The sequence below is a fragment of the Nestor notabilis genome, unplaced genomic scaffold, assembly GCF_000696875.1.
Source record: "Nestor notabilis isolate BGI_N333 unplaced genomic scaffold, ASM69687v1 scaffold19233, whole genome shotgun sequence".
In the NCBI taxonomy this organism is placed as follows: domain Eukaryota; kingdom Metazoa; phylum Chordata; class Aves; order Psittaciformes; family Psittacidae; genus Nestor; species Nestor notabilis.
The window spans coordinates 33,109-48,134 of record NW_009922708.1 but is presented as its reverse complement, the minus strand read 5'-3'; the positions used below and the strand labels follow the sequence as shown (position 1 = coordinate 48,134).

General features: G+C 39.3%; 1 protein-coding gene across 1 annotated transcript in view; it reads right to left on the bottom strand.

Moving 5' to 3' along the window:
- The window catches only part of LOC104403578 (microtubule-associated serine/threonine-protein kinase 2-like), a 103,327-nt gene that overhangs the window by 62,377 nt on the left and 25,924 nt on the right, over window positions 1–15,026 (bottom strand). The window contains 1 exon segment of the mRNA XM_010011766.1: window positions 4,099–4,190. Coding sequence (XP_010010068.1) covers window positions 4,099–4,190 — 92 coding nt within the window.

The window sequence follows — 15,026 nt, the reverse complement described above, 5'->3', positions numbered from 1 at the left end:
GAGTTTCTCATCAATCACCACCCCCAAGTCCTTCTCCAGGGCTGCTTTGAATCTCTTCTCCACCCAGCCTGTAGCTGTGCCTGAGGTTGTGCCGACCCAGGTATAGGACCTTGCACTTGTCTTGGTTAAACTTCATGAGGTTGGCATCACCCCACCTCACAAGCATGTCCAGGTCCCTCTGGATCCCATCCCTTCCCTCCAGCGTATCAACCAAGCCACACAGCTTGGTGTTGTCGGCAAACTTGCTGAGGGCGCATCAATCCCATTGTCCATGTCACCGACAAAGATGTTGAACAACACAGGTCCCAACACCGATCCCTGAGGGACACCACTCGTTACTGGTCTCCAACTGGACATTGAGCCGTTGACCACAACTCTTTGCGTGCAGCCATCCAGCCAGTTCTTTATCCACTGAGTGGTCCATCCATCAAATTGGTGTCTCTCCAATTTAGAGACAAGGATGTTGTGCGGGACAGTGTCAAACACTTTGCACAAGTCCAGGTAGACGACGTCAACTGCTCTGCCACTGTCCATCAGTCCTGTAGCCCCGTCATAGAAGGCCACCAAATTGGTCAGGCAGGATTTCCCCTTAGTGAAACCATGCTGGCTGTCACCAACCACCTCATTGTTTTTCATGTGCCTCAGCATTCTTTCCAGGAGAATCTGCTCCAAGATTTTGCCGGGCACAGAGGTGAGACTGACTGGTCTGTAGTTCCCTGGGTAATGCTTTGATAACCAGGACAACACCTGCCCAATCTCAAAATAATCAATAAATAAAGTCCTTAGTAATAGCCATTCTTCTGTCAGAAGGTGGAAACTGAAGTTGCAGTGTAAGAGCAGAATAATTTAATTCAGTACCACAGTGCTGCCTGTGAGCAGCTCCTTCCACCTGCTATTACAGATGGGAGCAGGATGAAGGTAACCAGCATCTCCAGAATCCAGCAAGCAACCTGGCTACTTACAGTTGTGGAAAGTAAATTTTAAAATAGCCTGAACTTCAGTTATCCAGCTGTACAAACCTATCTCTTTCATCTATGTATTTCTCTCTTTCATCTGTATATTTAATCTATTTTTTTTCATCTCTCTTTTTCAACTCTTGTAAAGATGATGTTGCTTCTCAGATTGATTTTAAGCTTTTCATTTTAAAATACAATTTAATGTTAACTTAGTAGTCAATCTCATGATGTAACTTCTCTGTAATTTTCAGATTTAAAAAAATGAATTCAAGGAAATGCAAACAAATGTAAGGAACATATATATATGTGTACATATTTTTCCTCTGATTTTGAAAGAAACGTGATTTAGAATAAAAGGATAATTTTCAAACCTCTGTTCCTAAAACTGGGCACTTCCAAGTCTGGGAGACTAAACAAGCAGAGTGACTTTCCCACAAAGTCAACAAGCTGTGCCTTTCCATACCAAGGTCCCAGCTCATTTTGGAAAACCTTATTTCATACAGTTTGAAAACTGAACTAGCACACTTCAAATCCATTCAGCGTTTTTGAATCAGAAGTGATTTCATGGCAGAGTTGTAATTTTTTGGATGTACTTTTATCTCACATGTTGAGATCTTTGAAGTATCACTCTTCCTCTAAATTTTATAGGATATGAAATTTCCTGGATGCTGTTTTAGAGAGTATCTGCCTGGATTACTGTTCACTAGGAGGTAGGTTTGCCTGATAGACAATCAGCTGTGCAATATCATATCCACTGACTTTTACATTACATACAGAAGAGTAACTCCTGAGGCTAGTGCCACACAGGACTTGATTTCAGAGTGGTTTCTGAATGGAAACATTTTAGAAAGCCTCCTTGATTTCTCTGCATGTGTGCTGTTCCTTTGATTCATAAGAGAGGTGCAGAATGGGCATTAAGAATACAAGAGAAAAGAAGCCAGGGAGAGGCTCCAGCATTTCTTAGTAACTTACCAGTGTATGTGCCTGAACAAACAGATTGATAGATTCTGTTCAAATACTAAACAAATATCACAGCCTGTTCTCAGAGTCACACCTCATATATGATATTTCTTAAGAAAATATTTGTGACTCTACTCTAAATTTCATCTACTTTTGTCTCTTGAATAAATTAATTTTCCCAGGGAAGACTCCTAAATATAGTACAGGTAGAGAACTCAAATTACATGCAATTTATTTTCCTATGCTCTACTGGCTACTCTTGGAAGTCACAAAGGATGCACTTTTAATTAATAGTTTTAAATCCCATATGCAACATCAGAACAAAAATGGAAATATTTGACAATTATTGCTGAGGAAAGATGCGATACCACTGATTAGTGTTACTTTTGTTGCTAGAACACACTTCCATCATACTGTAAGCTTGTAAAGCCTGAGACAGCATCGAAACCAGTAACAGCAATTTTTCATCTTTGAACTAGACAGATAACAAAAGCAAATCAAAAGAAAATATAAATGTTTCTACTATGAACATTCCTGCATTTGTTTTCTGAGCAATGATCATGTCATCATCTAGTTGCGATCTGCCAAGCAAGGACACTTCTTCCATATTCTGAGGAGACTCCTTCTCCATCAGTTCAGTTAAAGGCTTGTACAGCTAATTTAGAATTTAGTAAATCCGACATACATATGAACTCTAAGAACAAAGCAAAGAGCACAGTGTAACTAAGAGTAGAATCTCTACCAAGAAAAATGCCTTGTTGAAACCAAATTTTATAAAGCCACCCCCATCATAATCACACACAACAGAACCGAAGGAGTCTGAAGAGAAATGGATTCCCTATGCAAACTTTTAGCCCTGCATTTTATCTGAGCTTCTGAAGCAAAAGATTTTGTTAACATTTTCATTTGAAAATCATAGGCCTTTTAAACAGAACAATGTCATTAAAGTAACTTCCTAGCCTTCCATGACTGGACTTTCTTTAAAGCATCCCGAGCAAATATGACAGGTTTTTATGAAAGCTTAGAGTGGTTGAGGATTTCATGAGCATCCCTGAACAACAACTTTGGTCTTCTTTTTCCTTTCAACAGGCTGGATGTCACCTCTCGAGATGCAATGCTCTGCAAACAGAAGCAGATGGTTCCTTCTAGCTGAGCTACTCTGAATTTGCTGTTCTTTCTCAGCATTTCCTTAGCTCCAATCTCCAGAAAGTATTTACAGAACATACTGCCATGTAGGAGGAGGAAAGTCTGATTACAACGAAAACAACAGTTCCTTCTCTTACATGCCACAGTGATGTGCTTCCAGACAGGCTCCACAGTGGGTGACGTGCCACAAATGTTCAACCTGTTTCACGCTACTGACTGGAGCTGGTTAGGGCCATACCTGAAGCCCAACCATCTTTGCTGGCATTTTGAAATATTTAAAACAAGGTAGACACACATCACCTACCTCCATCAGCAATAAAAACATCAAGGGAACATGCTGTTCAGGCAAACTGTTGAATCTGCATGCGTGACCCTGTCTGAAAGTCTGTAGTATTGTAGGCTAAACAATCAGTCTTTCTTCTATAGAAATAATTTCTCCACACACTTTACTTTGATGACTAACAAGCAGTTGCCCATTTGCTCTGAAATGAGCATTTCCTACTTGCTGCCACAGTAGAACTGCCAGTAACGTAAAAGAAGAAAAGACTCCGAAACATCTCATGATGCTCTAAGTAGCAGATAGAGACCATAAGACAGCATACTGCACAGCTGACAGGCTCCTGGAGGTAAACAGAAACAAGCAGTATGTTTCACCTTGTGAGAACTACAGTTAAATCACTGGCACAAGTTAACCATGTTAGAAGACTCAAAACAAGATATTTACTTAAATGTATTTATTTAATTTTATTTTACTTCCTTCTCCATCACAGGTTCTTTTGCAGGATGTTCAAGGACTGAGTCCCCAGAAAGAGGACAGATATGGCAGCAAACTAGAAAGTACAGAGCAGATGAGGACATAAAACATTTATTTTGAAACTAAAGACCCTCTTACAAGGTAGAAAAGGTGAAAAACTACAGTCAGATTAAGTTTCAAAGAGCATACTTTGATCCAGAGTACCAATACAGTCAAAGTCACTGCAATGAACACTGACATTTTTCCTAACGATGTTCAGGTAAAGCAGTCCTTAGAAGTTACCTGCATGTCCATGAAGAGGGGAATGTGGTCGCGGGAGAGTTGGAGATGTGCTGGATGTTACAATCAAACTCTTTCTGTTGCTTGTCCGACAGCTGAAAGAAAGAAAGAGAAACTATAAGGCTTGGTCAGATGGACAAAAGCACCTGAAGGCAGGTCCTGCAGAACACCTTTCCGCCAAGGAGGAATCTCCCAATGTTTAGGTCAGCAGTGACCCTGTAAACAAGTAAGCACACAGGAACAAATGGCACTTTGTCATCAACAAGTGTTTTAATATGCTGGAAGCAATATGAAAACTCTGACTCACGATGCACAGGCCACCAGAGATAGCAGACAACAAATTCCCCAAATCTGTGCAACTCATGCTCTACAAATCACACAAACGGCAGAAAACTGTGGAATACCCCAGAGTGCTTCACATATTCCTACCAATGTCTAACTTAGCAAATAAATTTGCTACAATTATTAGCTATTACTGTAAGAAACCAGAGCATATTCCTTAGGGCAGGGTTAAAATTACGAAGCAAAGTGTTGGCACAATTCAGCAGATGAGCAGGATTACTAACAAAACTTAAAACCTGAGATTCAAGAATCTGTGTGAACACATGTGGCAACAGCAATAGAAAGCTCTGCAAAGCAAGACATCTGAACCAGCTCCTTTCACTGCCATGACTTTGTTCTAGCAAAGAAAGCAATACTTCAGTATGAAGCAGTTCAGAATGGGGTTTTTTCCCTACTTGAGTTTCAGAACTTAGTCAAACAAAGAGAACAATGTGTTCCTCCATTTGCTTCCCAGCCTCTGATTGCTAGTAGCAAACATCTAGCTCTAAAGATGATAAAAGTAATTGTAATGGTCAAGGGAAACATCTTTAAACCACAGACCTGTGAAAAAGAACTACTAGATATTTAAATCACTTTCTGATCACCACTTTTCCCGTTGTTTAAACACAACAAACAGTCCAGGTTCCCAGCAAAATCGCACAACTAAGTACTAAAGCTACGTACATTTATTTATTGTGCCTCTAACTTGCTTTCTAGATGGCAGAAATATTTCTGCTTACTTCAGTAGTTCTCAAAACAGGCAACTAAAATCACATTTGTCCTGGTAGGGAGGGGGAGAATAGGCAGGAGCAGGGAAGGCTGAGCTGAGGCTAAATCAGGACCTCACTGGCCCAGCTCTGGAGGTGTCCCAGGAAGCTTCCCGCTGGGTTACCGCAGACACATGCAAAGTCTATTTGCCTGCAGAGCTCTGAATGCTGATGTCTGCCCCAGTCCTTCCTGCACCAGCTGATCTTCTGGAGCTGCCCAACAATAAGCATGCTCAGACTGCCAAGAACTACAATTCAGTGCAAAAGTATTTTGCTGTCACGGGACACAGTGCATCTGACTATTCTTATTTGTAAGCTTTTTTATTGCTGTTCTATAGGAAACTAGAGAACTCAATGCAGAAAAAAATGCAACTGAACTGCCAACTGTAATAAACAGTAATAAAGCTGAAGCACCATTAACTGCTATTCAGGCTCTTTAGTGTACTTAAAACATTCCTCAAAATTATCCAACTGATTCCATACAATCTCCATTTACATTCATGTATTATTCAACAATAGCCCATCCAAAAACTGATTGCCATTGTGTACATTGTATGGAAAAACTAACAGCCTGATTTTAAGAAGCTTAAAATCTCAGTTCAAGGATTTTTTTTTTAGTCTGTTTCCAGTTACTCTATTTCAGTAACTGTTGAAAAAAACAGAATACTCAATTCTACATTAATACCACATAATCATTATGTTTATGTTATCAGAAAATCTTTCTCACAACATGAAAGTCCTGAGTATTCTAATATAATACATATTACTATGTAAGAAATAAAGAAGCCCTGGGTATTTTAATACAAATTATAATGTTTAATATATAATGTTTAATGTATAATCTTGCTCAATATAAAATACCAGTACAATGAGAAAACAGAGCTCCATCCTCTCTGGTCATATCCGTTTGCTGAAGACAGTTCCTAAAATACACTATACAACAGTGATATCTGGCGCTGGCTATGGAAACTCAGTATATTTAAATCATAACACATGAACTGTCCCAAACTTGGAGAGTTTTTTAACTGCTTGCCCACGTTTGCCAAATTGAACCGAGTTTTAAAAACCCGTTTTCTCTGCTGTACTTGCAAAGATAAGGAACCAAAAGAGAAAGGGTTAAGTGGCTGGAAAGCAAGCACAGCTGAGACCCATTAAAATAGGTCAGGTTTACACAAATGTACCCAAAGGAGGGAATGGCTTGGAATGAAAGCCTAGCCCCAAGTTAGGAATAAAACATTATTCTCTTTACACCCTCAAAATTGGATAACTTTCAGTTTCCCTGGATGTCTCATCTGGGAAGAGGGAACATCACTTAGGCCTCCTTAGCCATTTCCATGAACCATGTGTGTTGGCAATAAGGCAAAGCTTAGAGAGGCTAAAACCAGAATTTCTAATTTCTTGAATCCATGTTATATGATGAGAAAAATATACAAATACAATCACACTCTCTACTGTTTGAGGAGAGCTCCCTGGATATAAACACAAAACTTTTAGATCTTGGAATCCCTGAGAAACTACAGAACAAAGAGATGAAGTTAAGGTAGTCACTAAAATAGAAAAAAAAAAGGGTAAGGGGGAAGGCAACATGAAGACTTCGTTTGGGTGACCTCCCCCAAGAAGTCACTACGACAGCATTTGAGCACCTCCTAAAGAAGAACAGCTACATATGAAAGAAGAAAAGCTGGCTTTAACCAGGGCTTTGTGCCGAAGAAATTCAAACTAGTCAATTTAAGTGTTGGCAGAAACAGTTCAAATGAAAAAAAAACCCTATTTCCTGGAAGATACACTTTAGCCAAACAGACAGTATTGGGCTCAATACTGAGCTACAAAGCCAATGATAATGAGGAGACCATATTATTAACCCTATAAATTGCATTAAGTATTGTTTATTACAGTTCACAAATTCTCTGAACAACATTCTATGTTTCCTTACCCTAAAAGTACTTCAATCTGTGTAAGAAAACAGGAGTAGAAGGAGAAAGTAGAAAGGGAAAAGGTTACCTATACATCTCTGAGTGTTTTAACTAGAAAAAAGTTCTTAACCAGTCCAGAGAGATTCCAAGCATTATTACTTGTTTATAAGCCAACGTTTTGCTATTTTCATTAAATGCAAGACAAGCCTAAGCCTGACCTTCCTTTCCTCTCGCAATTTGGTATGGGTCTTGTTAACCTTTTTTTCTCAGACCCCACTTCATAATTCCAGAGAACAAATCCTCTCCAGGTCTTCCAGTTCAGGCAAAATATGATTTTAATAGCACAGAGTTTCTGTACTGCCCAGAGTGCAGGGTCAAGCTCCAAGGCTGTCAAAATGCAAATCCCCTGCTGCCATCCCAAAACCCCTGTGCCACCAAGGCCACCAAGCACCCACACTGCCAAACCCAGATCTAGAGATCTGTGAGAAGATGAGAGCAACTTGATTTAATCTGAACATGCTCAGCAAAATTGATAGTTCGTATCAAAATATCTGAAACAATGCCTTTGCCATTACTACAGAAATAGAGCTTTTCCTATTTCTAGAGTTATCTTCTCTGCCTGCAGTAAAAATAACATTTGTTACGTGTACTGAAGTGTTCCCAATGCATTCTTGAAACTGAACACTGCAGGACATCGGACTTGGGTCTGGTAACTGGACACTGGATTTGGACCCCCTGAAATGTGCCCTGGAGCCAGCACTATTTATGAGAACATTTGGTATCGTACCTGCGAGCTGCGCGCAGCCCGCGTCCTCTTCAACTACACCCTAACAAACCTTCTCCTATGTGCCCACAGACAATTCGACGTCAGCCTCTAAAACAAGCACCATTAGTACACCTTGTTTCATATGCATTTTCAGCCTGAAAAAGAAATCAATGTTTCAGTCTCAGCATAAATCAATATTTGATTCTTTATTTTAGCAGTTTACTCTGGGGACATCTCTAACTCACTGAGCAAAACTGATTAACGTCCATGAGGCATTCATGTAATGAAAGCAAGGGCCAGAGAAAAACAATTTAAAAATAAATAACCAACAGCCACTATCAGCTAATTTCATAGTGTTGCTGGTTATTAAGAAATGAATAGTGACTAAGAAGCTTCTCAAAATCTATCTAAATTTAGAGGCCTTGTAAAATTTCTCATTGAAGCTGCTGAATATACAAATAAACAAGATTAGCACCGACAGCATGAGTCTTCTATCAAAGTAGACTGATAGAAATCAACTTGAAGTAATAAGATGTACAGAAAAAGTAGAACTTAAATCACATTTTGGTTAGTAATCATTATTCTATTTTATTCATATTAGTGATTTTTAATTACAGAGTTTTAGTTTTGTGAACAACCTCAGGTTGTTACTGTGCCGGATTAACTCCTGCATCAACTAATAACTCCTTCCAAAACAACAGTTCGGAAGTCCAACATCAGGCTTGTTCCAGATTTGACATTTAACTCAGTGACCCAAATCCCTATGAAATGGGATCCAAAATTCAGAGTGATCATACCTACAAAAGCTATCTGTGGTTATATATCTTCTTAAAATATACTATCACCTAACCACACTTCACTAGATCTTCCTTTGATGTTACAGGAGTTTGGTTTCAGTTGATTTGCTTTACAAAGACGTCTTTATGAGAAACAGACATTTTGGAAATGAAAATAAGTATTTAAAATTTTTAATCACAATGGCAGAAAATTTACAAAATGCAAAATCTGCATGTCAATGAATGCACCAGCTGCACAGCAATGTTAACTAGATGTGGAAGTTATTGTCTTAATTATAGTAATTCAAAGATGGAAGCAATTTTGTAAGCTTTAGCACTACCAACAACAGGGATAATTAGTTCTCTAAAATAGATAAGAATAAGTAAGCATCTGGTTCAACCGATTATTTTTTTCTTCATGTTCAAGAATAGTTTAAAAGTTATTCATCCTAGAATAACTGGTGATAAAAGTGTTATTATTCATGGCATAGGTTTGGTGCTTTGCACATTCGTGCAATAAACACTTATTTTATCTTAAGGAAATACAGTTACATTCACTTAAGACTTGAAGAATGGAAGCACAAGCTGCAGATCTCGGGCTGCAGGAGGTGCCCAGACCTGTCTCCTGGAGCAGGGATGGACAGTAGACCTGCCTGCAAAGCTGTACCTGGGCAGAGAATCTCTTGAGGACAGTGGCTGAGCTGCAGGAGGTAGTGAGGTGGCTGCCCAACGTCAGGGGGGCTGAGAAGGAGTTGGATAAGCTGCTTCCAAACACAGCCTGCAGTGGAACAACAGCCCACGGCCAAACAGCTAAAAATTCTCCCAACACCACACAGAGAAGGGCCAATAATGCAGAAGAATGGAAGCTTGCAAGGGAAAGGACCAGCAGGAGGAAGAGACCTCCCCCGAGGCCTGAGGTGCCCTTGCAGAACCACTTCACCACTCTGCATACTGGAGAGGAAAGACCTGTCACATCAGGACAGATGCTGGAGCCCAGCAGCCCAGTCTGCTCCCCAGATAACAACCAGTGCAACTAAGAAAAGGCAATGGGTAATACTAGCAGGCAACTCTCTTCTGAGAGGCACAAAGGCACCTCCACCAATCTGAGACACCTGGACTTGTGCAAAGCATCTGACACCATCCACAGGACATCTCAAATTTGTCCACTGTTTAGAAGCTCACAAGAGGAAATAGACTGGACAAGTTTAAGTATTTTTTTAGAATGGAACACTTTGCTCAAAGTTTTCTGTAGGTTTCCTGTAGGTGACAGTTATACCAGGCTGCTGCAGACTCACTCTGTGTTCAAGGGTGTCTGTTCCATGTGGAATGAACAGCTTTATCCCCCTCCCTCCTTTTTTATAATGCCTGTTTCATATTCATCCAGATATGTGCAATGCATGAGCTGCTTCAGAGGAAGAAATCTTGCACAACCATCTATGAGGTATAAGAAAGTCTTCTTGGAAAGTGAAAAAGACTTCACTTTGCCATGGAATAAGAGTAAAGTCCTGCCTATACCATTGAAGCCTTTTACCTTCTGTAGTAAAGTAAGGTGTTAAGGGGTGCTCCCATGCCTTATGTTGATACCAGTAAATTAGTTGCTGTGAAGATGTGAAGATGACTCTGGAAAAATGTGAATTCTGCAAGACAGGGAGCATGGAGATAAAAGATGTAGTCATTGTGAAGTGATGGCGCACTTCTGTATAGACGTCCAAAGAGAGCAAGAGGAGGTAAAAAACATGAAGAACAACTTTTTTCATAAAACCACACGTTTCAACATGCTAACAAACAAGGTAACTGAAATGAACAAGGAGTCAAGCAATGCAAGATGCAGAAAACGTGGTACGTTGGATGCTGACTGGTTCTTTGAAGGAAAATTAACATCTTAGTACTTAGGAATTAATTTATTGCATGAAAAGACCATTTTGGTTTCATCAAAACTAGCTATATGTTACAGAAACCTTTCTATTTCATCTAGAGCTCAAATTCAAGAAGCAGCATCACTGCAAACTAAGAAATTACAAAAGAAAAGACTAAAATTGCCAGTTAACACCAAATTTATGTCTAATTTGCCTAATGTTTGAGGCTGGTGCACACCTGCTTTCACCATGCTGTATAGTGCAGACCTTTTACATTATTAACAACATAGAAACAACTCTGCAAAGCCAAACAAAATGAAATGTCACAACAAATTACAATGACTAGCACAGCCATTCTCAACTAAATCAAGCCAATTTATTCTGAAATATTCTATCCTCCCAAATACATTCCAAACCTATCTGTTCTTATAAGAAAAGAAAAACAGTAAGAAAAAAGTATATATCTCTGATTATGGAAGAGATGCCTCAGAATAAATATAGGCTGCATTAAATGGTAGAAAACACAGCAACCTCCTCAAGCATTACTATCTCCTACTTCAGTTGTGTTATGCATTATACTGCCACGAAGTTACATCACAAAGTGTGAACGGATGATTTAATGAAAACTAAGCATAACTGCATACTTTCATTTCCCATTTCATCAAACTCTATTATTAAATGCTTCACGCAGCATAACTGCTTTTTAAATAAGTCTCTACTGGGCAATTCTCATGGAAGATAGTTTATCACATTCCAGCAAACAAATTCAAGAATGAAATGACAAAGTGATTTTATATTGTTTCAAATCCTTTAACCATGTAGCTTACACTGATATATAGGTGTGTAATTTAACAAACCCAAAGTTCGCATCCAGAAAACTAAGCATACAAACTGAAAATGAAAAGAAATAGTTTTCTAAGATTCAAAAGTGAGGACATTTAATATCAATCTTGCATCAAATACTATGAAAAGTCACTCCATTGCTTTGTGGCACACAATGTGAACAGTTCATTTTGTTTCAGAGCATTTTCACAGTTCAAATATTAAAAAATTAGGTCTTTATCAGTTAATTGGAGTTTCAAACCTCCATGTGAGGATAAACTACATATCTAATTTAAAAGTTATTCTAACAATACATTGAAATTATCTCCAAATCAGGCTGCGTTAATGGAGTCGCCTTTTCTGCACAGAGTACAGAATTTCACACAGTTGTGCTGTAGAGTAATAACCAGGGTGGGAGCATTACGAACGTAAATGTGGCTAAGATATTTGCAATTGATTTATTTCCCAAATTTTAAAGACACATACTCTGACAGTTAGACCAACAAAATCAATACACATGGGTGATACAAATCTACACTTCTCCTCTGTCAAATAACCAAATCAAAATGTAATCTTTTCCCTATGAAAACAATATCCAGGGTTTATTTTCTAGTGATGATTCCCAGCCCAAAACTTTTCAATAAATTATACAGAAGCTCACAAATATGATGTGCCAATGATGCCTTTGTAACTCCATTGATTTTTCACAACTTGATGACATCAAAAAGCTGCTCCTCTAGTTCAAACAAATCATCCTATCTGACCAGTTTTAAGTTATTGCTAGATAGGGCAAATGTCAGCACAGATGGTACTCTAAGGAAATCATAGTACAGACAGAGAATGGGAAATTAAAAGAATATGTGTTTTATATATGTCTCCTAATGCTGCCCTCCCTCCAAAAAAGGGAATGTAGAAATATTTGTTCAGCAGACCCCAAGCTGAATAGGCTTAGTCCATAGGTGGAAAGCCAATATTGCATGTATCAGCCAGCAGCATCACTGGTTTGCACCGAGGATTCCCTGCTGCTGGAGCTGACCATTCCCAAACTGTAGTTTGGAAGAGGCAAATAGGCCCTGTGCTCTCCTGAGCTCCACTGGAAAAGATTTTGCCCTGTTAGTGAGACTCGCCTTTCCAACCATGGACAGTAACAACCCTACTGAACAGTGTCAGTATTCAGTCGGTAAATAATTCACAAGTTCATCCCCTATAGCAAATCAAACAGTAGATAATGATATACATCCAGAAAACCAGTCTCAGTCTCGATCTGCCTGCCTTACTACGATACTTTAAATATATACTTTTGCTTCTGAACTAAAAGATGAGAGTGTACTTTGTGTTATCACTATACAAGACCTTCCCCTTTCTAAAGCAATAATGTTTCCCATGTTTTAGCAGCTTCATACAAAGCAACGAACCAAAATGAATGAACAAAACTCAACCAAATCCCCAAACCAAGAAATCAAAATCATCTTGGCATTAACTTGGCATTTCTTAGTAAGTCCAGGTTTCTTCTAAAGACAGTTCACTAAAGAAAAGTTAGGGTTTTTTTAAAAAGGGGCAAAACCACTTTCCTGTGGAACTGTTAGAGCCTGCATGTATATGCACATACAAATATCCCGCCTCCAAAGGCCTTCAAACTGAAGCACTGAAAACAATTCACTATTCATTATGTTTGCACACATAAAGACGGGAGAAAAATCCTCAAAAATATCTCTAAAAAACACAAGCAACGAATGTGGTGCTAAGGTAGGCTGATAATGGTCTTGCGGACATATTAGGAAAATATCCAGGTTTAACAAAACTATCAGCTCAGCAAGAAGCTACAAAACTTTTGACATTTGTCCAGGACTAAGCTGTCTTAGAAAGGAACATGGCGTGTTTTGCCTGTCTGGACTCAACAGGGGCTGAGCAGAGCTGATCCCTACAACAACTACCCCAAAGCAAGATAAAGGTGAGCCATGTATGCCAGCCTGCTGCTTTAATCCAAAACATATAGTGAAAGCGAACACGTATTGCTCAGTTTGTTCCCTTCAGCTCTGAGAAAAGAAACACTGCTTGGGACCCTTCTAATCAATACACTTGTTGAATGGCAGAAAGGGAAAAGGATACCTAGATCAGAATGGGTTCTAAATGTCAAAGAAGTTGACAGACAGGAGGTGGAGTTCTGTGGGCACTGGAAATGCTCAGTGTAGCAAGTAAAACTGGTATAAATTAATGTACAGAGATACACCACACAGTTGTAAATCAAGTATTCAGTTGTTTGGTCCTTACTCATTTACGGAGACAGGTCTGTCAATAAACTACTGTCTCAGATAAAACCAACAAAGTTAAGAGACATGAAAAAATTACTACAAAAATACGTTAGGTAACTATACTGCAGTGTGTATCAGCTCAAATAAGCAGCCTACTTTAAAATAATGAGAAAATATGCCTGCAGAGGTATTTCAAGTTAGTGGAGCAATGAAACCACAAAAGGCAGCAGAAGAGGGGGAGCCCAGGGTACAGATCCTATCGTGGCACAAAGAGCAGCCCTCAGATCTTCAGCAAGGGTAAGTTTCTGGAACAATCGAGCCTGATCACATGTTAAACCTCATTCTTTTGTGTAAAGCTTACTTGCTCTCTGAGCCAAATGTTCATTATCCAATAGCTATCAATTTTTCATACAAGGTCGGCTGTTCCAGTTACTAACTATACAAACACATACTACAAAGAGATACACACACAGAGTTTTGAATTTTAACAGCTAGAAGCTGAAACAATCATTCACAAAACTAGGCTGAAGAAAACCACAAACATTAAAAGCCATGAGCTGAGAGTTAAAGCTTGATGCAGCACCTGCCAAAGGGTAAAGCAGTTCTGCCATCACCTAAGAAAGTATCCTTGCTTTAGCTATTAGTAGCTATTCTACTCAAGAAGGCTGAAGATTAAAATCAAAAGCAATTCCAGTTAGAGTAAGGTGGTGGAAAGCAGTAAGTACAAATACATGAATGTATCAAAAATAAATGGATGGTGGCAATGACGACAAAAAGGAATCATAAAAAAAACCAGGAAAAAACTAAATCCTAGAAAATCACAGAGCCATAATTTACACAGTTATTAAAAAAGCAGATATTTAATAAATGTACCTCTTCTAAAATTGGATCAGAACTCAAATGAAGAAACCACTAAAAGCTTTTTGAATGCTTTATGTACTTATTAACCCTACCAGTCAGATGCCAGCACCTGTAATGAATGCTCAGAGTAATGCAGAGGTACTCCAGCCCATTAGTCGGATTTCTTCTGAGCTCGGCTCAGATACCTCTATAAAAATGCACACAATATGGGGAATAAACAAGAGGAATTAGAGATGTGTGCACGCCTATGGGGATGTGATACCACTGGCATCACAGAAACATGGTGGGATGGCTCCTGTGACTGGAGTGTTGGAACAGAAGGTTATAGGCTCTTTAGAAAAGACAGACTGGGCAAATGGGGAGGCAGCGTGGCTATTTATGTCAATGATAGGCTGGAGAGTATGGAACTCTGCCTGGGGATGGGTGATGAGCCAGCAGAGAGCTTGTGGGTCAGTCTCAAAGGGAGAAATGCGATGGGGAAGACAGGCTGAAAGAACTGGGGCTGTTAAGCCTGGAGAAACGAAGCTGCGTGGAGACCTCCGAGCGGTATCTGAAGGGGGCCTACAAGGATGCTGGAGAGGGACTTTTTGTTAGGCA